We start from the raw sequence: 26,526 nt of genomic DNA, 5'->3' as shown, positions 1-26,526 counted from the left end.
TTAGACGTCTACCAGGCACATCCAACTGGAAGGTGGTCCCGAGGTCGTCCCAGGACTCGCTGGAGAGATTATACCTCTGGCTTGGCCTGGGAGCGTCTCGGGGTCCCCCCAGAAGAGCTGGAGAAAGTTGCAGGGAACAGGGCTACCTGGGCTTCTCTGCATACACTGCATGTTAAAAACATTGAAATGACACAACACAACATTTAATAGATTCTTTTTAAATGACACGGTTTAATGATGATGCAAAAGTATAGCAAAACATACATTTACACAATGTTGCACCTTCTTTCTCCCTTGATGTAGGAGACATGACAAGTCCAAGTGCACCTTTCCATCACAAACATTTAACGGAGAATTAAAATTAAAGTGTTTTACTGGCCTGTGACATCCCTAGAGGTTCTCTGTAAAGGTTGTTGCTGCTATCATTTTCAAAGCCATTATGGGTTGTTATCGATGAAATCAAAGGGGTAAGAGTTTGAGGATTAAGCTGTATGTCATCTATTTTATAGCCGGTCTATACAATAGTCTCTTTTGCAGAGGAAGGAGCGAGTGATTCTGACACACCCGGAGTGCTCTAGTTAGACGTTCACTGGGCCTGAGCTCCCTGGATCTTACTGTCCTGCCACGTCTTCTTCCTCAGCTCCAGCTCAGAGTTGGTAAATGACGCAGGCCCCCAGTTAGTGATCATCTGCGGCGCTTTGTCTCCTAAAAGAACATAGATGAAAGTATTTCAACAGCATGAACTTTTACATGAACTAGTTTTTTTTTCATTGTTCAGTTTCATCAAGTTTTTTTTTGTTTGTTTTTTTGAAAGGTGCTTTAAAACAAGATCTTGTTTCGTGCAAATATGTCTGGCAGTGAAGCGAGGACGATGTTAACACATGCTGTTTTTAGCCAAGACCAGCTGAGCAGTTTGGGGCTGTGTGCAGTTTGGTGGACTGCGTGTGAACCACCACGCTCACACTCTGGTGTGCATCAACACAGCTGCATGGTGTCCAGGAGGAAGAGGTGTGTTTGAAACCTTCCACACCAGGGTGCACACTAGCAACTGCCTTGCATACACCACAAATTTGACTTGAAACGTCGTCTGATAAGCTTCATGCGCATCTCATTCGTGACCCAATGAGGCCAAAACTGGAACCAAGGTTTCACCCAGATTCAATTCCTAACTTTAATAGGATAACTTCATCAAAAAGCGACATAGAAGCAGCTATGGATTCTCTGCTCATGTACCGCAGAATTTCTCGAAATGCACGAAGCACTTATCAAAATGAGATGCAATGATGCGGAAAAAGAAAATCCATGGTTCAACAAGCAGCACAAAATACTTGTTGGGGGAAACCAGTCAGTAGCCACATTAACATGGCCCCATCATGTGATGGAAAAATGATGCTTCCTCAATTATTACAGAACCACACCGCCAAAAGTAGGGGTGAACATGAACCGCACATTAACTACATTTTATCAAACTGTAACGTTCTGCCTGAACTGTGGTCTGATCAGACTGCAGCATGTCGACTTATATCATGAATATTGTCCTGTTCTTTCCTTTCTTTTATTGAGCAGATGAGCAGAACTAAGACAGGTTCCTCTGGAAGTTTATTTCTCTACTGTCAATAGGATTGAATAGAATTGAATTCCTCTGTTGCCTTTATACAATACAGCGTAAAAGATAGGAGAAAAATGCATAGTACTGATGAGAGAAATATATTGCAGAGTGAATGAGGAGAAGGACTATAAAGTTGAAGGTTTAAACTGCGTGTCAGCATGAGTTTAGAGATGTTATTCTTCTGGGAACCAAACAGTTTCTTGATTGGATGCACATGTAATGGGAAATCCGTTAGGAGAATAAATGTGCCCACATATGGTTAAATACCTGCACCAAATTATCTGCAGTTAAAAGTAAATTCTTGAGTCAAGTGCTGATCAGTGAGGAGTCGTACCTGGCTGGATCAGACGCAGCAGCCCCTCTTGTTTGGCCACTTTGTCCTTCCAAGTCTTCGTCTTGTTCGCTGCTCGTTCAAGCTTTCTCGATACCACCTACAATATATACAAATACATTATTAATCCCAGAGGGAAATTCTTTAAATGAATGTGTGAATGAAATATATGAAGTAGCAGTACAGGTATGGTCAGATCATGTGAACAGTGAACATAGAGATGGGTGAATAGCTGCTAAGGTCATAGTTAATATTTTTCCTATCATTTACAATAAACCAGATTTTATACTCTGTGCAATTGATGCAGATAGGGTTGGATCAGTAGTGCTTGATGTGTTTACTAGCTTGAGAGGTCAAATGTTTTGTTTTCCTCTGAATTAAATACAAGCTTTGCAAGGGAGGAATGGTCCCAAACTTTCCCCAAAAAGAACTTGATCAAAAACAGGAAAAAGCAGCACTCCATGTGAGCCCGACCAACGGAGGATTTGATGCAGAGGCAGCTCTGACCTGGTACTGCTCCAGTGCCCCCCTACTCTCGCTCTCCAGCCTCCCCAGCTGCTGCACGGCTGCCTGCAGCTCTCTCTCCTTGACCAGCTGCTCGGCCAGCAGCTCCTCCTTCTCTGCCTCGGCCTGAGACAGCGTCCTCTGCTGCTGCAGGTGGAGCTGCTCCAGCTCGGCTCTCTTTGCTTCTTCCTCCTCAAGCAGCCTGTCAGGAAACACACCAAAAAAGATGGATCGCATATTTATTGCATGTTTTCTGTTATTCTACACTGTTTTCATGTTCCTCCTGTTATATCTGTTTAAAAAAAAAAAAAAAAAAAAAAAGGAACCTCAGTCGTAGAGGCAGAAGTGGCTAAAATACACACGTTGGTTTCATAGTAGTTAGGCAGATTCTTTTGTCAAATAATGAGAGAATTTCTGAATAGAAATACTGAATCAGCTCAAAGTACTAAAGTTAAAAACATGCTGCTTATCATCTTTCTGCCAACAATCATCAATACCTTTTCTCAAAGGTTTCATCTGGGCTGGAATCAGTTGCTCCTTTTTCACCTGTTACATTTATCGCTGCTCACTGAAGCTAATTTACTCATTTTCCTTTTTCTTTATGACATTTACAGTATATTCAGTTCTAAATATGGGTGTTTTAATCAATTCAAACTTCACTTGATTTTTTCTTGTTAAATCAGGTCATTTTGTTATTTACAGGAATTAGGGAATGCTGGTATTTGGAAAATAAAATACACCTCGCCCACCCCTTCAGTGACCCCAACACTCACTCAGTCATCTGGGTTTTTCTTTTCTTTCATTATTCAAGTTAATTACAGATACCTGGAAACTGTACATAAATACAATAGTATTTGCACTACATTACTTCCCGCTCTGAAGGAATGTGTGCTTTGCTCAAAGTTATGCATGCACAACAATGATGGAAGACTAACAAACTTAAACCCTCCAGGCTTTATATATATATAAATATAAAAAAAGGAATAAATCAACAGCTGAACGTATGAGACTATAACTATTTATATATTTGCTCGTCTGGCTTCCTTATCTAACACAGTGAGAGATATGTCTGTAATCAGTTCCTGCTTTTATTCACTCACATGCTGTTCAGTGTGTGTGTGTGTGTGTGTGTGTGTGTGTGTGTGTGGGGGTGTGTGTGTGTGTGTGTGTGTGTGGGCGTGTTTCTGAGACCTGGCCTGCAGCTTTCTCATGGCCTCCTCATCCTGTTTGGCCTGCCGCTCGTCCTCCAAGGCCTCCTCCAGTCGGTGGTACATGTCTTCCAGCTCGCGGACACGCTGCAGGTACTGCTCCAGTTCACTGGACTTCTGGGCCACCTGCTCCTCCATCTGCTGACGGACCTGGATGAGTCAACACACACACGCTGTCCATTTATCAACCAATAAACTATAAATCAGCATTTTGTGTTGGTACTATGACATTCGCTTCAGGGTAGTTTTATCTACTTCTGCAAATAGCGGCTGAAATGACACAGTCTCCTTTCAGGAGGAATATGATGATTGAATTATGTTAAAGAGTAACGAGCTGGCTCGTCTGGCAGAACAGATGACTCGACATCAGGGGAAGTTTCTCTGAGCGCACTGGCCCGCAGACAACAAGTGATCTAATCGAACACTTCAGTTTTATTCCTGTAAGTATGGCAACATCATGCCTCAACACATGTTTAGGGACAAAGGGAACTGAGCTGTGGGAGGCAGGGTACCATTTTCTCTCTCTCCAGATCCTTTCTGTAACGATCCTGCAGGTCTGCCTGTTTTTTTTCCCTCCTGAGCTCCTCCAGTGTTGCTTTAGCGGCAGCCTCTTCCATTTTCTGTGACGCACAAAAGAGGAATTAGTTATCAATTGTCGACCTGGCGTGAATCCACATAACCCTGCAAGGAGATTCATCAACCAACCACCGAAGATAAAGAGGATCTAGTTTGGAGGAATCTCGCGTCACTTCAGCAAAGTATTTCTTTGCATACATTTCTGAGTGATGAAAAGAAGGAACAAATTTTTAAACAGTTTGACTCATTTTCCGGGCGGCGTTTTCTAAATTAGTAATGAGGCGTTTCGATAGAGAATATTTTTACCCGTTTGAGAAAGGCCAAATGGTAGAACAGAAGCAGAAGTGTGGTGTAAGAGATAATGTTTACCAATTCTAGTAGATTAGTTGCAGATGTCGTCCACCGATACGTGCCTCTCATTTGCATGGAAACTTTTGCTTCCCTTTTTTTATTGTGAGCAGAAAGCAACTCAGTAAAGCAACTTTCTCTGTTCCACTGCACTGTGTCCGAAGGTTCCCGCTCCAGGATGAATGTGAGCTGAGACATCAGCACATTTTCACCACTCTTCAAGTGTAAATCTTTGGAAAACTTCACATTGGTTCAATTTGTTTTGGTTATTAAATTACAACTTAATAGTTTGAATTTAATTAAATATAGTTTTATAAAACAATCAGTTGAACATTTCAAAGAAAATAATTGCAGTTTGAACTTTATGACAGTTTAAAGAAAGCCTCCGGGTATAAAATGCATTGAAATGTTCTCTATTTGCAGTCATTTAAAGCATTCAGCCTCCATGTTGTTACAGGTTCACCCTCGCTGTGTGGCTTAATGCTAATGATCCTCTGTCAGTGAGTTTGCTTTCAGCGCTGATCAATTGGCTTACGTAATCCCTGTAATCCCCAGTAAATACATGAGAAACAGCAGTTACACTTATAGACAAATTCCATAGACAGTGTCATCAAGCAAAGATCAAACCACCAAGCTTTGGATTGGAATGTGCGCGCTCTACCAACTGAGCTACCGTCATGCAAGAAATAAATAAATAAATATGAAAGTGACAAAAACATGTTCATCATGAATCCCTCCTCAGATACGGCATCGGTTTGTAATGTTTGTATCAGTTTATGTCTTAATGAAACTTCTGTGATGGTTCATTTCTAGTATTGCTTGTAGATTTAGTTTTTCATTTTCTAAAACTGAATCTGAATGTTCTTGTAAAGTTCTTTTAAAGCATTTTGAATTGCCTCCAGTCTGAATGGTGCTCCAAAAAGGAATTTGCTTTGCAGCCGAAGTGAATCTTTCAGTAAGAAAGATCCGTCCGGTCGCACAAGGTTTATTTTCAGCTGCTTTATTATATGCAACACTTTCACACACTGTCTTAATCTTTTTCTTTTTTTTTCTTTTTTTTTAAACACCTCCTCACTTCCTCTCCCTGCTCTTCAAACATAATTATAAAACGGTCATTTTCAAAACCCGTGGCATCCCTTTTCTCATCTCATCCTTTTTTCTGATGGGCCATTGTGCTGCTTTCGACGCTAGAGTCTTGTCAACACATTTTAAGTTTGTACTATTTTAATAAAAATGTGTTTCCCGTTTCTTCAAGTGTTGGAGAATCACTAACCTCCATGAAAATAAATCCATCCATCCATCCCAATAATTGCAACAAATGTAAAAGTAAATACAAGTTCTACTTTCTATGCTATAGTTTACATTATGATTTCTTTTCGAAGACGAACATGTCTTTGCTAAGCCCCCCTGAAGTTCCTCCGCGCCTCTCAGGTGGGACACACACATTGAAAATAATCTCTTCAATGTAAACATTGCTCAATATTATATTCATGAGATCGCTTGATATCTGTTTTGTGTTATTTGTGTAGATATCTGAGCTGATGTTTTGGTGGAGTGAAGCACAGACCATCCTCAGGTCTTCCAGCTGCCTCTGTTTGCCCTCATTAGCGGCCTGTAGCTGCCTCATCCTCTCGGCCAGGTCGAGCTCGTCCCCCTGCTGCCTCCGCCGCAGCTCCCGGCGCCTCAGCCGAGCCTCCCGGTGAGGAGACATCAGCCCTAAACTCAGCAGCTGGATGCACGTTTGAATGGCTGCCACCAGAGTAAACGAGACGGGACAGACACAGAGGCTGTTAACATGCTGTTGATTCAAAAGAAACACTATTGGTGAGGTAATGATGAGACCGGGCGACGAGGAAGTGTAACGTAACGTGTCCAGTACCTTGAATCCATTCCTGTCTCTTCTTTCTGTCAGACACACTGAGCTCAAAGCTTTTATCAGCACACTTGATGATAAAAAGACATTTCTTCCCTTCTTTCTCGGGGAGAGACTGCAGGAGAAATATACATAGAAATAAAACCTTTGGGAAATGCCAAGTTGAATGCATGTCATCCATGCTCACAGCTAGATTCAGAATTGTATATTGTAGTTGTTGTTATATTAAAAAAGAAAAAAAGACAGCTGAATGTTTCACCTCCACACAGCAGCCTTGATCCAAAATAACGTCTCCCTTCTTCTCCACCAGATCCTCGCAGACGTAGTACGACAGCGTGGAGGTTCGAAGGACAAACCATCGCTCTGTCCAGTTCTTCCTTTTGTGGCCTTTTTTCATCATGTATCCCTGCAACAACACAGCATGGAGGTATATCAAAACACTTGAGTTGCTCCCATTTCTCCACCAGCATTACTAGTCGTTTAAAGACACTTTGACACGTGGATAGAGTGATGTGAGAGATCAAACCAACAATATTGTGATTGAATCACAACCCACTCTACCATCTGAACCACATTCATCCCAACAGCTTATCCATTTGCAAACACACAGGGAATAAGTGGCATGTGTTTCACATACCACGGCTGTAACTTCTAATAAACACATATGTGGTGTGTAGCTGTTCAGTAATTTCAGTAAACCTTTAGTAACAACTTGTATCTTTTAAAATTGGGGGTTATGTGCATATATATATATATATACAGTATATACACACACACTGGATTTGTGAATATGACCAGGCTTATGATTCACACTACAAGTATGTGTTTGTTAAATATATAGTTCGTCAACATGAGACAATTACAAACTGAACTTTACAAAAAAGCATGAAGCCTTTATGTTCACTGGAAAAATGCACTTGGGATTTACAGCCAACACAATAAATGACAGTAAATAAATATTAGGACAGTGAGAAACATGGACCATGCGTCTGACCTGCTTGAACACATCCAGTATGAGCTGGGTGAAAACCTCGTTGATGCCCAATGACAGAGTCTGGCGGTTCATGCCCTGGCTGAAGTAACCGATCCCCACGAGTTCGATCAGCTCCCATGCAGTCAGGCGCGTCTTTGTCTTCAGCTTCAGCTTGTATTCTGCAAAACGATGCTCGCTCCATCCACTGTCCATGGCCTCCGTCAGCTTTCGCAAGAAGTACTCAATCTAAAGAGGCAAGGACATATTAAATACTTTTGCTCGGAAGTGATTCCAACAGTAAAGGGAAAGGTCACAGCTTCCTGTCAGATACCTCTTCAATGACGATTATAAGCGGGTATTCGTCTTCCGACAGAAAGTTGAAAATGCACCAGACTTTGAAAGCGTCTTCATCTGATATGAGTAGATGTTTAGTGTATATATTTTTCTTGTAACACAGAGTCCAGCACATCCTATTGAACTCCAGTACATCAAAATCCTGGTGTGCCTGTGAAGGGGAAGTGAAACACTCAGTTACAGTCAGGCTGCTCAGCACCAGTCAGCAATGTGTTTACAAATGCTAAACAGGAGAGCAAAGTTTGTCTCCTTTCAAAAACTTCAAGTCTGCAGGATGTGGGGTACAAACATGTTGCAATTAAACGCCTCATTTTCATTCAAGTCAGAGCCCACTGGAGAAGACCGAGCAAACAGCTTCTGAGTACAAAGAGTGAAACTCCAGCAGTTTACCCACTGACATGAGAGTTACATTTAGAAAACTCCACGTTTGCTATATTTTATTGTACACAGTAAGAAGCAGGACGATGACTCAAATCCAGCAAAATGTCTACAAAGATGAATCCCATTGCAATCAAAACAATGACATAACTTTGATCACAAAGCCAAAAACACACATACATACTTGTGGGTACAAGAAGTGCAGATCATGATTAGTCATAGTCTATTTTTTATTGTTTGTATAACTGACATTCATCCAAATTAGAAAAAAGCTTTAGAACTCTTTCCGGGTGAACTATGACATGCACCTTAAATCCTAATGGCACTTTTGAATACTGACGCGAATGAGTGCAGTATATTATGATACGATAATGATTATTGACACTTAAAAAAAGAACTCAAAACATTTCTATTTCTTAGTTTCTATGATGTTATTTTTAAAAATGCAATCATTGTTTTTATGAATACTGGTTGATTTATGGTTGTAGCACTTTAGGATTTCATAATGTAAAGTACACTACAAATACCATTTATATCACTATTTTTTATTATTACTGTACAGAGCCCCTGAGGGGACATTGAATTTGTTATTCAATGCTCTTTTCACAGTGTTACATGTTTTCAAAGCAAATTGGAAGTAACTCTTCAGACGGCTGCATTGCCGATAGAAAATATAAAGGATGGGATGAAATGGAATGAGCCTTTTTGTGTTTGAGTCAAAACAAAACTGTTTGTCCTCACTTTGTCAAGAATGAACCTGTTGAGATACGGCATGTAGCCCTGGTTGGAGAGGGGCCCCTCATTGTCATCTTTGAAATGTTCTTCAAGAGCCACGGGGTCATGAGGAATCTTCATCACGGTGCACAAGTTGTAAGACAGCACCTGAATCACCACATTGACAACAAAGCACACTACAAGTGAGGAAACATAGTGGAAATGCATTCGTCCAACACACAACATTATACACATTTTGTGAAATAAAAGTGAAGTTAAAGGGTGAATCATGTTTGGTTTTTTAAAGCTCTTTCTGACAGTTGGCGCATTACAGGGCAAAACATGTTTCAGTATTTAGACCAGAATTGGTTAGTCCAGGTGAAAGGAAAGATTTAGTAAGATGCTAATCAAAAAATGTTTATTTTAAAAGTGATGCTTCTCTCCAAGGTGGATCCAGGGTAGATCAACAACAGTGACATGACTATGATATAAATAAATCTCCAGAAATAGGGACTTTTGCAGCGGTGACCAGTGAGTATGTGTGAGAAGTAAAAACCCTTACAGGAGTCTGACTCTTTTTTTTTTTATCTGGGCAAAGTGACATCAGAGCCAGGACGCCAAAAAACTCAGATCGTCTAGATTGGCTATCATTTCCTGTTAAACGGATGGTGCTCCCAAGGTATCTGATACAGATCAGATTACATTTTAAATAAAATAATTAACTATCTTTGATAATTATTAACATCGATAGGAAAACTGCCAAAACCAAACATAAATGCTACCATGTGATCCTTATGAGATAAGAAATCCCTACACACCTTAAAGTCACTATTAAATACGCAAACATTTTGAATAAGCATTTCATTCTGTATTTTTATAACCACTAAGTTTTTAGAGAAACAACTCCTGGTTTGTATCAACAGTTGTGTCCAAACCAATTGCTATACCATAATTCATTTATGTCTGAGACGTGTTGATATATCATGAGGGTAAGATCAATGTTCATGCAACTAAAAATAACTCATTCTTTGAGTAGTTTTTGAGACAAGCACTCAACAGCACCTTCAGGAGTACAATTCATTTTTACACCTCAGGTGGAAAGTTTCTTTCTAAGTTTTGCAGTTTGCTGGTGTTTCTGTAAAACATCTGTAGAAGGAAGGGGGAAGAGATACCGCGAGCTGTTCAACCTCCACGAACTCTGAACTTGTGATAAAAAAAACAAGTGAAACGCACCTTTAACTGAGACTTGGAAACTTTTCCTCGATGGTCCAGGTCCAGGGCTGTGAATGCGTGCCATATCGACTTTAAAAGCTCCTCCCGAAGCCACATCTTGTTTCACTGCACCTTTCTCAACACGTCTGTGTATCTGTGCGTTATTCTGCGTGTCTTTTTTAAAACTGTCCGCCTCTCGAGCAGGAACAACGCTGAGGGCGCAGCAGATATTAATGCACTGATGGCGCCACATAGCGTCCTAAATAATGATGAATGAAATAGATGGACTCCATCCATCTTGGACATCACTTTGTCCGGTTTGAGGACGAAGGGGCAGACACTTTGGACTGGAGTTAAGGAAGCAAACACATTGGTGCGCCTTTCACGCACGTCTTTGCGTTGTATCCGGGGAAAAAAAAAAAAAAAACAGGCTTGTTCTCAGTTACTGTGCAGCATTAGAGTCAGTATCAGTAAAGGTTGTGATATCAGTTCTTTTGCCCTTGCTGCCACAACCAGGATTTGAACCAGTGACCTTCACACTCAAGGTTTTCTACAAAAATGTAACTAACGATTTCAGTATTGATGCACAACCATACCTTCAAAGCCAACAGTGATCTCTGACGAGATTTGGCAGAGTTGACCAACCAGCCCACTTGCTTAGGCTGTCTGACATTTCCTCCTCAGAATGAATTGGTGGATCCATTTATTCCAATCGGGTGTGTTGGAGAAACTCAAAGTGCTGCACAACCTTTCAACACTACAAAATTACCTGGACCCAGACTTTGTTTTCTAGTTTAATTACACATAAACCTTTACAGATTTACAGGAATGAGTTCATGAAGCAGAAATTGCATTTTGTCGGGAGGAAAAATTAACCCCCCCCCCCCTCAAAAAAATGATCAGACACACCTCAAAAGGCAACTGCTCTGAGTCAATGCTGTGTTCATCCCCACACAATTTCATTAGTACAAGCCAGTTGACCTCTGTGGGGTTAATGAAGTTACTTTTTCTTCCAATTTCGAGGTTATGTATGCAGAGATGGAGTTACACCCAAACCAAAGACAGGAACATCCATGTGAAAACCCCCCACTGTTCCCTCTGAAAAGATGAGCACTCATCATTTGCCAGTTTCTTAAACAAAAATTCAAGCGAAAAGCTGGGAAATGCATGTCTGTTCAATAAAAACACTCATGGTCATGAACTCCCTTAGCTTTTTTTTTGTTTGTTTTGTTTTAATATGTTGTATATATAGATGGTTCATCCATACACCAACCAAAAGCTTGAGACCTTCACGATTCAAGTCCAATTGTACATGCTTCAATGATGTATCCAATTGTACTTCCAGTGCTCACAAACACTTGTCCTGCAGCCATACTGAACACCAAGAGCAGTCTCTTCCTGAAATCGATGTTTCCCAGTTGCCCACTGATCCACTCTGTAACCAGATGCATCATTACCAGCCGTCGACGGAAGTCACTTGCAAAGTAACAAAGTTACAGCTGTTTTCAGTTTAAATAGTTTTCAATTTAAAAAATTTGCAGTCTGATACAGAAGGCTTAGGAGACCTGAACAATATGAAAGTGCTAGTCATTAATTTACAGATATCAGGCATCACATAGTGCTATGTATTATCCAATATGCTACATATGAATACAGCTGTTGACACCTTACAAATGCCTCCGGTTATTCCTCAAGGCTACTTGAAAAATCAATAACCCTGGCTTGTATGTACATAAACAGGAGTGTTTGTTTATGCAGAAAATTACATTTCATCACTACCAGAGGTATAATCTTATTACGGCCACTTGGCCACAACAGTGATAATGTAATATTTAGTCCCATTATCAATTCTGTTTATCCCCCAATTTTGTGTAAGTGGGAAAAAAAACAAAAAGAGTTGCTGTCATGGTATCTCTTCCACGCTGGACTCCAGAAGACAGCGTTGTTCAGAGCTTCTTCTCCCGCATCGTGCTCAAGTTCTTGGTTTGTTTTCCCCAGCCATTGGTTACATTTTGGTTGCTTTCCCACATCTTCTGGTACTGTTTCCCCATTTGATAAGATTGAAGAATGACTGAGAAGAACCAGTTCTGGAACCACTACTTAAGGGAAGAACACAAGCTTTTTTTTTCACTTCACTACAATCAGTCACAGAGTAATAAAAAGAAGGACAAGATGACTCAATTCATTCCTGGAGCAGTGCCTCCAAAGTTGAAAGTAGATGGCACCACTGGCGCTGTGAACTTGTAGCCGCCGTGTTTCTCGATCATCTTTGATTCTGTAAATTGACAATGAGAGACAGCGCTTAAAACAAACCCCCAAAACTGAGGAGAAAGTCATTGTTTCACTACACAGAAGGTACATGCCCCCAACTGAACTGTGGCCAGTTTAATCATTAAAGAGTCCCTCCGGAGTCAAATCTGAGACATTTTCCCAACTGCGGTGCATGCACGTTTTAACATAACATTTATAAATGCTTTAGAACGTTTTTTACGTGTTTTATTCCAGTTGAAAGTATTAATCACAAAAGAGACTGAAATGTAGATGGAAAACAGGTTTATTGTCAGACCAAGATGCAGCATCAGCATTACACTGCCAATCTGCACCAGAGCTCCAGCTTACCATGTGCTGCCCGTCTCTGGTCTGCAAGTGTGGCAATGTCCTGAAGCTGTTTGCCCTGTTCCTCGTCGAGGGCTTGTGTTAGTGCCTGGTACCATGCTGGGTCACGGTTCTGGATGTCTGCGTGACAGTGGAGTGACGTCAGTTAAGTTGTTCACACCCAAAGACAGTAATAAACACAGGAGACTCCTCTTACTCTGTAGTATGGCTTTGAAGATCTGATACTCATCCACCAGGTTATCTTCATCATCTACAGCTGTATTGTAGCCCTCCAATGCCGTCTCCTCTGCGTCATCCTCCTCCCAGTCTTCATCATCTCCGTCCTCTCCTGCATGCTTGGCCAGCATCTCCAGGTACTCCTGACCTTCCTCATCGATGTCATCCTCATCGCTGCCCAGCTCAGCTAAGTTCAGATTCAGAAGATCTTTTAGCATCATAATGCATGAATTTGATTGTTGCTCGGGATGCACCAAGTATCGAGCACCAAGTAGCTACTTGTGCTTTAAAAAAGTGGGATCGGTGCATCCAATTGTTGCAAAACTGAAAACATAGCTTGGCCATACCATTGTCGTCGTCATCCTCCCCATTGTCATCGTCGTCGTCATCGTCATTCTCGTGCTCTGCTCGGCAGGCGTACGCCCTTTTGAGGCCGCTGAACAGCAGGATGGCTGCTGGGACGAGCTGACCGGCAACCTGGTTGACGGCCTGAGGCCTGTGATCGAGATCGATAAGAGCGCAGAGACCCAGAACGCACATCTTCCTATCGTGGAGACTGAAGAAAGCAAGGGGGACAAACATCGAATTGGCTGGTGGAACGTGGAAGACATGCAGGTAAAAAACCGTCTTTGCGTGTCAGTAGTTACACGAACTGCTAAATTAACTGTAACTTGAATGAACAACTTACCCGAGGAAGCAGTCCACATCTTTCAGCCACTGAGAGATGAAGTGGTTTGTGATTGGCTCAGTGTTGTTGGGAAAGCGGAGGTTCTCCAGGGTGTTGAGGAGAAGAGGGGGGCTGTAGTAAAGTGCAGCAATGGCCACCTGCAGGCACATAGTCCTCAGCTCACTGGTCTTCACCTCCCGTGTCAAACGCTCCAAAGCAGCAGCCACAAACAAGGGGACAACCTGAAACAAGAGCCAGTCAAACATGTGTCATAAGCAGCAAAAGAAAATTTCATAAGTGGCAAGTTAAAAGGTCGCTCGTTGAATCTCGTCGATTTGCAAGGGACATGAAATTGATTTTCTCCTCCAGACAGACCTGATCAATGCCTCTGCCTTTGCACTGCAGGATGATCACCTCTAGCAGCTTAGCTGCATGGCATTCTGGGTCCTCGCCTGGATCCCCCGTCAGGACCTGTGTGAAAAGACCAGCAAGAGTAAATGCACAATCCACAACATATTTTACTTCAATACCGTTCTAGAAAATTTAAGTGCATGACTTTACCTTCTTGCACATGCTATAAATAATCTCAAGGTATTTGGTGTCAGATAGGAGGGTGTCTGTGTCAACTGTGACGTAGTTGTGAAGGAGAGGCATCATATCTGAAAGGGAACCAATAAATACACATAACTGAAGGTCCTGCCAGATCTCAATTATAATTCAGCTGATCTCTAACATCAAACGCAAATACTCATTTTCACACTCGTGCACCTGTAAAGTAGTCAAATCCATCTTGCTGGAAGACTTCATACACAAGTGGAAGAAGTTGCCACATCTGTGGCGACACTTGCTGGCAGGTCAGGCTGTGAGCCAAGGACAAGATCTCCTCGTAGAATTCTGAGAGAACAGAAAGCACAAGTGAGTCATGGGGGGTAAATAAGGTCCATTTATCAAAGTAGGTGACCTCTTAAACAGGCACGGAAACCGCTTCAATGCAATATTTGACTGAAATGTGGAAGCACAAAAAACTAGTTTGGTTTACCCAGCACATGCTGCTGCAGCACGGTACCGATCACCTGCAGACAGATGCCCTCCAGCTGCTGTGTGATCTGCAAAACAACGCAATGGCAATTTAATCAACATGTGATCAATTAAATTATGAAAAGTCAAAATGGAACCTGTGTATCATGAAGTCTTAACATCTTTGGGGAGAACTGCAGTAATGTTTCAATAAATACAAATGCCGATAATTTAGTACAGATTTCCAGTTATAATTCCTCTGTAGCCTTTTTGGTATTAGTGCAACATATACAAAATAAATCAGACAAAGCAAAGCAATTTGATCCCAGATATGGCAGCATGAAAATGGCATTTAGGGCAATTTGCAAGAATTAAATCAGTGATTCATCTTCACTAAACCGCCAACAAGCTCAATGAAGACGAGCAGTTTTCCCATCCATGTTATCGACCATTCAGCTGGTGAGAGCAGACTTCCTGTTCTCTCGTCCCTCTTCACAGACTCAGCAAGTTACAGTCTTCACCCAAATTTGATGGTCCAATTAAATATAAATAAAAATCTCATTTTGATGCAGCCAATTGTGTGTTGGCAACAACAGAATCCATACTACTGAGGTGTTAAGCAATCTAAAGATCCTCTATGTGTGGTCAAAGCTAATGGCTTCTTGGCTTTGAGCAGCATTAGCTCCACGTTTCAGCAGATATGGTGGCAGCGTGCCCCGGCACTATTTCTAGCGGCTGCCTCAGCCTCTGAGTCATTTCAAACATGGTGAGAACAGAGTGTGTTCTCGGGAGTTGGTGGGTGGCTCAAATGTGTTGGCAAGAACGCTGCAGTAGACCAGAGCTGCTTCTCCAGAGGAAGTGGCATCAAGATGAGCGATCAGTCAGGAGAGAGTAAGAGCGAGTGTGTGTTTATGGCATCGTTTGTGTGGGCAGTGCACTTAGTGGTTATGCTGCTGACCTCTTTGTGGTCCTCCACCACACTTAGCAGTGTGTCAATGGTGTTGAGGATGCCCATAGCAGTCACAGCCTTGTCATCGCCTCCTTCTTCATCGGGCCCTGTCTGAATCACCTGGTTGAACGTCATCGCCTGTAAGGGATTGAATAGAGGCTTTGATGATTGTGTCCATCAGCTGAGTGTTTAATGTTAAAATAATTTGCCACCAGGCTGAAGCCTTGACTGAGTTTTGTTAGTTAGTTTGGTTTTAACATGCAGCCACATCAAACTCACTAGATGCTGCGTCATCTCCACTGCGATTGGAGTGACCTCTTCACTGTATTCGCAGATCATCTTCTGTATGACATTGGTGAGGTCGTCGTTCTCCGTCTCCCTGACAATGTGCAGGAGCGCCTGCATCACTGGCCGGATGAAGGGAGTGATGTATTCTTTGGCTGGAAAGCAATGGCGGACTTTAGCCTCAACGAGTCCTCTGAGTTCACCTTTAACTCCATAAATAAATACACGAGCTGAACAACCCACTCACCTTTCTCCTGGTTGCTGATGAGGACCTGCAGGGCAATAGCAGCCTCCACCTTGACTGGCATCTCGTTGTCATTGATGAGACAGAGGCGGGTCAGCTCAAGAGCCGTCTGCAGGTTCTGGTCGCTTTTGAACTTCACCTCACAGAAGTAATGCAAGACCCAGCAAGCCTGTGAAAAAACGACGATGAGGGAGATTAAATAATCCACATTCAAACTCCATCCAAATAGTGTATGTCACAGGGTGAGTTGAACTTACTCTTGCTCTCATATAGCCCAGTTCACTGCGGAACAGGGGGAAGACGTGATTCTGCAGCATGAACTCCATCTGGTCCTTGTATATCTTTTTCTGTGAATAAAAGCATCAGATTTTGGGGGGTTAAATATGAGTAAATAGTTTACATATATTCAGAATATTGAGTATGTTTACATTGAAATGGGCTCATAAAGAATTGCACAATCTTCTCTTTAAATATTTTGGGTATGAGATATTAAAAAGAAGTTCAACTAAGCATAACTGGGAAGATTTTAACATCTCCAATAAGTCGACTCTTGTTTTTATCATTACTAGATCATGACAGAAGATACGTTTGCAGCACAGTTGTGCCTCCTTTGCTACAAATGATGAATAGTAACTTTATCTATTGAAAGGCTGACAGGGGGATTGCAAGTCTTTCAATCTAACTGGAACATAAAGTTACATTTAAGCCATAATCCAAACAAGTCAGCCATTATCGGTTTACCTTCAGCAGGATTTCAGCCAGAGAGCCGATCATGTGCAGGGCGCCATCTTTTTTCCTCGGGTCAGAGCCGAGATCGGTAAGAATCTGGTAGCAGAAGCCCATCGACTTTTGCAGCACCTGAAGAGAACAAATACATGTCATTTGTCCTTTTAGACCTTCTATATAAAGAATTTTGTAGAAAAAAACATTTTATTTCCTTTATCGCGGGAACACTAGTGACAAATAAAATATAAATTAAGGATCAAATTCGTGAAGGACAAAGTAAGAACAGCTCACCTCTTTCCTCTTGTTGCAGGCAGTGAAAAGGAGCGTCTGTGCTGCGGTTGTTGGCGAGATAAAGTCCTCAAACACATCTAGTGGAGACGGAGCAGATTGGAGTCAACGTTAGTCATCTGCTACAGACTGGATTCCTTTTGGATTACAGCACATTCCCCCTGCTTACCAAACTTCATGCGGATGTACTCGTATGGATCCTCCTGCCACAACTCCTCATCACTGTCTGTGTAGCACATGAGGGGAAACACCACATCCTGAATGATGCCCTGAAAAACAAAATGCACAACAAGGAAACGTTAACACAGCATTTGACAGATAATTGCCCTCATTACAAACATCACCTGACCAAAGAAAATGCTTCAACTTATGAATAATCTTAATTGCAAGTATTAAAGTCTATTTGGACGCTCCCTCTTACAGGAGTCACTACAACAAGTCATTGCAAGTTGTAATGTGAATCTGGTTAGTTTTTCATGTCGGATACTGTGTTCCTGCTTGTGACTAGAATCGAACCCTGTTCCCATGCACTCGGGGTCAAGACTTGAACTGATCACCTTTATGACGCAATATTCTGCAACTTGTGTGTTTGGTAATGTTACGGTTAAACCATTCATAATATAGTTCTGCTTTGAGCGCTTGGATATTTGACATCATTTACAATGTTCACTTAATCACAATGCTGTTAAACCCCATATTGCAGTACACAGAATCCAATGTTGACTTGATAGATCAACATTTTGTATTTATACCTGAATGTGTGGTTTGAGGTTCTTCCACGTCAGGGCGTGTGCTATGCCCTGGTTGATATAGTTGAGTGTCTGTTGGAGTACTCTTGGAGCCACGTATTGTTTCTCCTTATACTGATACAAGACTTTCAACAGCACCTACAGAAACAAAACAAACAAACTTTATTTGTGAAATTCACTTTAAAAACAAGGCGTGGCCTCACTGGAGAGCTGTTGCAGCCTACATTTCACTTTTTGACGTTCTCACCTGCTGTGCTGGAACTGCATATTCCTTTAGGAAAAGCTCAGCAAACTCTGTATACTCTTTGGTTGTGTTGCCAGGACTTCCATACCTAAAAAAAAAAAAAAAAACACAAGCGTGAGACAGAAGGTTCATGTTAAAGATGTGTCCATCACGTGAAGTAGAGAGCGGCTGTATGAGGTCTCTCCTCTAAAACACAGGTCACCATGCAGGAGAAGCAAGGATTATTGAGAGTGCAGGAGATAAATGTGTCCTGCGATTATTACGAAACGAGCAGTGTGGCAAAGCATTTGAAGTGACTGAGTTTTTGCTTTACTGGTTTCCATGGTGACTGGTTGCTTAAAGATGTTAAATATGAGAGAAATATAATAGTCCTCAAAGTTGCTATACTGTTTGGAGCCGATTAGGTTAATCGTTGAGAGAGGGGAAAAAAAGCATTGAGTAGATAAGTCTGTAAACCAGATAATTGTTATAAGCATAATTTTTTATATACATATATATATATAAAATCATTTTATAAAAGTAGCTTGAAAGCCATGAAAATATGGATTTTTTTTTTTTTTACCTCTCAAACAGCCGAGCCAAGATGTGAAGGGCCCACTTCTTACATTTCCACCATGGCAGTTCGGGCCGCTCGTCTTCATCAATCTGCATCGTCTCCTGCAATGACAAGAAACACGTTTGGCAAAATCCACTTGTGGAAAAGTCAAATGAGCTCATTTAGGAAACTGGGCATCTTTTAGGATCTGCACTATTAAAAATGGTGTGAATTCTTTCAATCTCTTTACCGGAGGCACATCTCTATCCACAACTGTCTTGAGGATCTCCATCCACTCCGTCAGGTTCTGTCTGTTGATGAGCTCCAGAGGAAGGTTGTACTGTGGACACAAGATGCTTTTCTTCAATAAACGTTTATCCATCTGAAGCATATATTTATATGTGGTTTCAAAGAACTATTTCTTCTTCCGAGTTGAGCACTCCTAATGGTGCAATACCTGGAAGAGGGCATAGAGGATTTTGAAAATCTGCTTTTGTATGAGGACAGAGTCACTGGAGTGGTCCGGCAAGAGCTGGATGAAGCGCTCTTTCAGCATAGGCATGAAGATGTGCATGGCAGCCACGAGAGGCTGACGCTCATCTGGTTTTTTGTATCTGTAGAAAATCACAAGCTACATCAGCACCACACGGTCAACCCCACAATACCAGTTACAAGTTGATATAAAAAAGGTCAAGCCTCGAGAGCGCCAACTTACTCGTAGTTTTTGACAAGCTGGTAAAGGCAGAGCAAGATGCCCAGCCACCCTGCACTGTTGTCTGACTGCAGATAGAAGCCGATCTTGTCCACGATGGTGGTCCACTTGCCAGGGTAGTCGTGCTTGATCATGTGGTGGATACATGTTGTCAGCTGGACCCTGAGAAATTTGAAAGACCCTGTGTTACACCGGGTGATCAACAAAGTGCCAAAATAGTTGTGAAAGGGTGTTAGCAGGAACAGAGCTCCTCACAGCCAGTACATTCTGTGGTTACCTGATGCGCTCGGGGGAGTGGATGATGGCCTCCACTATGTTGTCTCGAATGAACTGCCTGTCCTCCTCAGGGATGTTATTAACAGGCGTTTCTGTGCCTGAACCATCTCCAGCACTCCAGTGCTGGGTTATCATGTTCTTAAGGTAAATCACACCTTGACACAGAAAGAATGCAAATGTTAGATAATAGCAACACAAAAAAAACAACCCAGCAACCTCATAACACACTACATACTGTGTGAACTGTGACAAATGACACAAAAATGCTATGATGTTTAATTGCTTTGTTGTTGACGACTCTTGTTTAAATGACTTCTTAATGACGTCGTCCAGCTGTTCCAGGTATTGGAGGAGCCACTGAAGGAATTTTAAAACGGCACCCAATTTAAAAACAAACCTGAGTGATGGGCACTGCTTGCACATTAGAGACATTTTACTCTCCATGTACGGTTTTATGTACAACTGACGCAACTCCCAAACTCACTCCCATGATATATACTGCTTTACTGTTGTGCACAACAGAGCAGTTTGAATTCGGAACCGCATTAACCCCAAGCTACTGAAATAAATTCTTCCATCTGGAGTTCAGTAGTTTTGAATGTTGCACCGGGGTGTCAGCTGGGTTCACGTCTGCAGCGTGGGGCCCCACTCTGAGCGGTGCAGCGTGCAGGGAGAGGCATCTGAGGCCGTGGAGGAGCGAGAGCTTGCAGGCAGACTGCTGACACAAATGTCTACACAACCAGCGAGGCAATCATAATCCAGCCATCAGTGCTGACGGAGCGTATAAATGCCGTGCTCTTCATCTATGACAATGCTGCCCGACACTGTGAAATCGCTGCGGATCTTTAAAATAGATTAGGATGATGAATTACTTTTTGATGGCAGGATTAAAAAAGCACTGCAACAAAATGAGATCTCATTGCAAGACACCATGACAAAGTTCATCTTAACTCGCTTTCACATATTGGCCAATTTCTAAGAGATATCTAAGATACTTCTCTACACTAACCTGTCCTTTCTATAGTTAGTACACATAGTACAAGTACACATATGTAAAGCAAAAAAATATATATAAAAAAGAATAAAAATTTGACTTGACAGCAACACAATTTCAAAGCACTGTGACCTCCCTCGATGAGACATTTATTTCCTTTGTATTAATTTGACAAACAAAAAAAAGGATCTTGGAAACGGCTATCACTTCATATCCTGCCAACATGAATTCAGCTATAACTCAAACCCACACAGTCATTCTTTCTAGAGACGTTCAGCTGTGAAACAACTGCCTTGAAAGCATTTGATTGATCTATTGAGCAAAATTACGCAACTGCTGTCAATCACCTAAAATGAGCCAGATATATGCAGAATGATCGTTTTTGACTGTTGACCATCATGAAGCTGGACGAGCTCATAAATCATTTGGCTGGGCCGAGTGAGCCAGTGCCAGCACAAGAAATTATATTACAAGTAAAACTGATTATGGTCCTAATTTAAACAGCTTCTGTGGAGTCCGACGAAGCTGTTGCTGCTGCTTCACTCAGCCTTAAACACTGTCAGACATTTTTTGACAGCTGCAAAAGTAATTTATTGCACTCAAGTACAGCGCAGTACTGCAGAGACGAACACGTCATGACTCTCATACAGTGTGTGCATGCTCACCAACAAGTTTGATTGAGATTCCAACTTTGAACTAAGATCACCCCCCCCCCCCCCCCCCCCCCATGAACGTCTTCCTCCCAGAGCAGCATAGGACAGGAGCAAAACAAGCTATATTTATCCAACTCCACGTGTACACTGCACTTCAGCGTGGCACTCGAGCTTCACAAAAACACCAGCGTGAATCACGCACCTTTGCTAAAATCTACCTTTTAAAAACTTATATAAGCAACTTGTTTAACGCGGGCTCATGAAGCATATCGAGTTCTCAGCTAATGCAGAGTCGGCTGAAGCACTGTGGTAAAGTGCTGTGTGTTTTAAAAGCCTCGAGCAGGGGTGTCAAACTAGGATCCTGGAGGGCCGCAGCACTGCACGTTTTCCATGTCTCCCTTCTTTAACACACCTGAATGTCCTGATGGTTCATCAGGACATTCAACACAAAGCCAGTTAACGAGCCGCTCATTGCAAGCAGCTGTGTTGAAGCAGGGACACATGGAAAACATGCAGGGCTGCGGCCCTCAAGGATCTGAGGTTGACACCCCTGGCCGAGGAGATCCAGGTACATTTTAACCTGATAGTGCTTATAATTAGGAGACATTTGAGGGATTTTCTCGTCAAAAACCAAAAGTGAGAAAAGCAGTGTGAAAATCCACTTCTTGACTTTACGTTCCTAGCTGTGATCTGATAAACCATTCAAGTCTAAAAATTTACCAAAAGTTTAACTCAATCATACATTAGAAGTGTAATAAGAAAACACAGTATTCAATATTTTTAACTGTTGCTCCATCTGCAGTCTACTGTAATCGACTGCAGAAATATTTACATGTCGAGGTTTAAGCTCACCTGCTTGCCTGACTGGCAAATCCAGCTGATCAGACATGGTGACACGCAGCAGAGTGGACACAAAGTTTACCTGGGCGTGACCCTGTAAATGAGAACAGTTGAATGTCAAACACATGTAACACTTGGAATATCTTTCAATATGGTTGTGCAATCAATTAAATAGCATTTCTCCATAGAGCTGATTTGAAGATCCATTTAATACTTTTGATGGCAGATTCTCTGACCTGGTTCATCCAATAAACACTGTTTGGATGGTTTAAGTCATACCTGCACATCAACACAGTTGCTACGCAACCGACTACAAAAACTGACAACGTATACTTGCCTTACAAGGTTGATGAACAATGTTGAGCTTTGTAGGATTTTCTTTTAACAAAAGGCTTAAAGCAATCATGAGCTGCGTCATTTTTGTAACAAACACATCAAAAGCTGAGTACAGGAGATAAAACAGTTTTAAAAGCACAAGTTTCAAAACCTGAAATGTGTCCTATTTAGAGACACCAAGCAGCAGTCATCCAAATAATGGTCCATCGCGTGTTGATTCCAAAATATAACTAAGTGGTAGAATAAATAGGAAAAGCTGCATTGTATTCATCTCTGAACCTGATTTTGGAGATGACCGAGCGATGGAGCCCATGTTTATCTTTAAGGGGTCAGTCAGTAACAAATATGGTCTGCAACTCTAATGTATGAAAGTATTACCATTTGAAACAAAACAAAAAAAGATGTAGTAAAGAGCTGCATTTAGGAACAATTTTACTCGATCCTCCTCCAGAGGTCAGCTTTCCTATGATACACACCAACCTCAAACAACCTCAGCCAGCGGTGAGAGAATACTGAGGTTTGCCATTTAAGTGAACCGTCACTCTCAGTGCATGTGTGGGTGTTAGAAATATTAAGCCCTTTGGATTACTAAAAATAACTTGACGAGAGCATTACATGTTAAAACATTGGTGAAATGATGGATATCACCTTGATATGGAACATAAATAAGCCTTTGGTTGTTTTTTTTTTTTTGGGGGGGTGTCCATGACACATGCACAGGATGAAAGCAGTATTATTCTTCTTCATGCAGAAACTTGGCTTTAAAAAAATCAAATGAAGGCTTTTGTTCTGCATGACAAATACTGCTTAAAATAAACAAAGCCCAAACACTTTTAAGGGGATTCATTTAAATGTTGTGTCATGTTAAACAATATTATAATATATAATAATATTGAACAACAGAAACCACTGAAGGCAGAGCTGCAGGGATCGATCATATGGTTGATTGGTGGAGTATGTTATCAGTGGGAGACATACTTTAAGTTTGCTGGAGACCTTTCTTTCCACACTGAACAAAGGAAATACCCAAAGGGAGCAACTCTATTGAGTGGTTAAGAGTTTCAGTATTGATCAGCCAATTGACACAATTCTAGGTCGATTTCATTTTAATGTTCTCTACATGCCCGAACAATATCATCCATGTGCACTTAAGAATACACAATGTGCTCATAAATAAGTATAGTGCTAGATTTGTTTTACTCTCCAATAAATGTTAACTTTTATATCTCAATAAAATGAGATGCAATATATTACTATCGTTTATGTTTGGAGGATGAAGGTCAATACATGTATAAAAAAAACGTGTTAAATAAATTTAGCACCAAACCCGAAATGTTTTGAGTTTAAAGGGTCTGATATCAGAGATGGACACGATGATGTAAGTCACGGTAATCGCTGTTAAACTCTACACATCCTATGGTGTGTAGAATAGATATATCAGTTGTACGTTTGCTTCGAATACATTATATACATACAAAGATATGTATACAGAAGAAACAAATGGCGGATGAGGACACGGCTGGCTTTAACTTCACGCGAAACAGAGCAGCTAACTCGGTTAACCTTAGCTCTCATGGACTTCCCGGATGAAGTGAACCTCTATTTGATCAAAACATCCAAGAAAGCCCCGTGAGGTGAGGCGCAGCGTAGGCGAAACAACGGAAAAGGATTGGAAATTGTGCGTTTTTCTTTGGTTGTTGTTGTGTACTGTACGCAGTTCGGGGCTTGTCATGGTGACACGTGAGCAGCAGCAGCTATGTAGCCGTAGCTCCAACAAGTACCTCTGCGAGCTGGCTAACGTTAGCCTCACATCGAGACAGCGGTGAAGCGCTTTAAAATACCCAAATTAGCACTTGGCGCCCAGTCACATCGCCACAGTTGTGGATTAACACACTGTCCGTGTTGCTCCGGTGTCGTGTCAGCTTTGAAAAGAGTCCCAAATTGTACCGAATCAGTGTGTGACCAGCTAACAATTATCTGGTTAGCTTATTTAGCATTAGCCGCACAGCTGGCTCGTGAAGCTCACGTTGACGTTGGTTACTGGCACGCGAGTGTGTCATCGAAACGACAAAGATGACATTGAGGATTTCGGAAAAAGTGGCGACGAGGGTGAGGGCAGCGAGAGAGCGTACGAGCGGAGCGGGATTGGGCTCTGAACGCGTCTCGGTGAGAACAGCGGAGCCGCGGCTGCGTGATCGCACCATCTTGATGTTGTGAACGGGCCGAGGCCCGAGCTGAAACCGCGCCACAACTCACATCACCATTGACGGTTAATCGCAACTTTTACCTCATTCAGCTGTCGCTCTGCGGCCTCCCGCAGGTTGGGGTCCATAGTACCCCGAAGGGCCTCGACCAAAGACTCTGGATCCATCGCAAAAACTGTTTGCGGCTCGGATTTTTTAATATTTCAGAGGTCTATCAGTTCCCAGTCACTGCGCACATGGACGCACGGCTCTCCGGTTACCCGGCGCGAAAGGAAGCAGTGAATGAAGTACCCGGATAGATCAGCGCCAAATTTGTGCTACACGAACATCCGGCTGCGACCGCGGGCGCGTGGGAGTTGTAGTTCATTAAATATAAGCGTCCAACATTTACACGGATTCGAAAAAGTATCATTTCAGGAGTTTCTGAATAATAAACTATGATAGAATACGGAGTGTGGACAGGAACAGCTATTTAGTTTCTTCCTTTTAATTTTTAAGAATGAATCATAATATAACCACATTGGCGGAGATAATTGAACCACACACAATTGAGCTGAATTAGTTGGTGACAAATTATTTCAGAAATGTAACAACAGTTGCAGACTGTATATAAATAATTTAAATTTTACAATTTTTTCTCAGAAACTTTTTACCCAAATTGCATGAAATCTTTAAGTATGATTTCTCATCATCCAAGGACTAATGGATTTGATTTTGAGATCTGTTTAGGTAACCATTTCCAAATAAATGTCAAAAAACTGCAAAACAAATGTCGCATACGAAGCGAATGGGAGAGGCACCTCATGGAATGGATCAGAGATCAGCGTCTCCTTTGGATTCCCGCCTAAGTGTGTATATTTATATATATATATATATATACACACAAATAAGGTAAAATCAAGTCAATAATGTGTACTGTCCTATCATTGTTATTCAGACACTGATTCATGTAGCAATAAAAAACACGTGTATAAATATTAGTTTCAAATCACAAAGTGGCTTCACAATAACCTCATACAATCGTAACACAAATGTCTTTTTGAAGAATGTGAATGTCTTGAAGTTTCCTGACCTCTGTGCATTACATGACTAATTGTTCTGTCACAAGTGATTCAGTGATGCTCTATCCAACTACCTCTGTCTCTTAAACATGTACATGCTCATTAAATTACATCAGTTCAGAGTAATTAATGATTTTTTTGCGTCCGAGCCGAGCAAAGCTGGATGAGACCCTATTGGGATACAAGAGATTATCATTATTATGTTTTACTTTTACTTCTTCTACTGCGCGCACAACTGCATTTTGGATGGACTAAACATGCTCCTTTGTGAAAATTTACACACGTCAGAATTGGCGAACCATTATAAATTTTATGGTCATTGCACATGTGTCTGGCAAAATGGATCCATAGCGGCCCCTACATTGTTTTCACGTTTGTAACATCGAAAACAGGCAACACGTTTAACACGTTTCACCTATGTCCAAGAAATTTTGTAGGCATATGCAGCACATCAAGCCGCACAAAAATGTAACTGGCACCCATACTCTAAACCCAACAGCAAGTCCGCCATTTTTCATTGTGCCTGAAATGTGTGAAACACAATCCTCGTAGAGGGTAAGTCCTCAAGGCCTGAAATCTGACTGGTACATACAACAGGCCTAGGCCTTCATGATGAAAACGTATCAAAATATAACGCTAATCTCAACGGGCGTGGCCATGGCGCTCCAATGAATATCCAATGGTTCGCCATCAAACAGGAAGTGATGTGTAACTCTGCTCTACATGCTGCCATCTGCCTGAAACTTCATGTGTCAAGTTCTGCCTTGAACACGTCCATAGGCTAATGTCCATTCATAGCCATAGCGCCACCTATTTGTAAGAGGAAGTTTAAGG

The 26,526-nt window shown here is 41.7% G+C and overlaps 2 protein-coding genes across 2 annotated transcripts; both read right to left on the bottom strand.

The window, feature by feature from the left end:
• Positions 1–209: 209 nt before the first annotated feature.
• Positions 210–10,396, bottom strand: swap70a (switching B cell complex subunit SWAP70a). Its single transcript, XM_080490429.1, has 12 exons — positions 10,102–10,396; positions 8,896–9,036; positions 7,754–7,927; positions 7,444–7,668; positions 6,709–6,855; positions 6,456–6,564; positions 6,144–6,325; positions 4,165–4,272; positions 3,636–3,802; positions 2,448–2,646; positions 1,944–2,040; positions 210–705 (listed from the first exon to the last, which is right to left on the bottom strand). The coding sequence occupies exons 1-12, from the start codon at positions 10,195–10,197 to the stop codon at positions 587–589; spliced, it is 1,764 nt and encodes a 587-aa protein (XP_080346555.1). The 5' UTR covers positions 10,198–10,396; the 3' UTR covers positions 210–586.
• A 452-nt stretch (positions 10,397–10,848) lies between these two features.
• On the bottom strand, positions 10,849–24,968 carry ipo7 (importin 7). The gene is made up of 25 exons (XM_080489622.1): positions 24,715–24,968; positions 22,104–22,185; positions 19,606–19,759; positions 19,332–19,490; positions 19,074–19,230; positions 18,867–18,956; positions 18,644–18,738; positions 18,085–18,169; positions 17,841–17,975; positions 17,258–17,357; positions 17,092–17,168; positions 16,816–16,932; positions 16,332–16,421; positions 16,078–16,243; positions 15,825–15,985; positions 15,555–15,683; positions 14,619–14,685; positions 14,348–14,473; positions 14,141–14,238; positions 13,955–14,050; positions 13,601–13,821; positions 13,260–13,468; positions 12,893–13,099; positions 12,700–12,816; positions 10,849–12,355 (listed from the first exon to the last, which is right to left on the bottom strand). The coding sequence occupies exons 1-25, from the start codon at positions 24,796–24,798 to the stop codon at positions 12,258–12,260; spliced, it is 3,120 nt and encodes a 1,039-aa protein (XP_080345748.1). The 5' UTR covers positions 24,799–24,968; the 3' UTR covers positions 10,849–12,257.
• Positions 24,969–26,526: the final 1,558 nt, after the last annotated feature.

This window comes from Lipophrys pholis (assembly GCF_963383615.2).
Source record: "Lipophrys pholis genome assembly, chromosome: 2".
NCBI lineage: Eukaryota > Metazoa > Chordata > Actinopteri > Blenniiformes > Blenniidae > Lipophrys > Lipophrys pholis.
The sequence above is the reverse complement of the archived record's forward strand: the minus strand, read 5'-3'. Positions and strand labels throughout refer to the sequence as shown.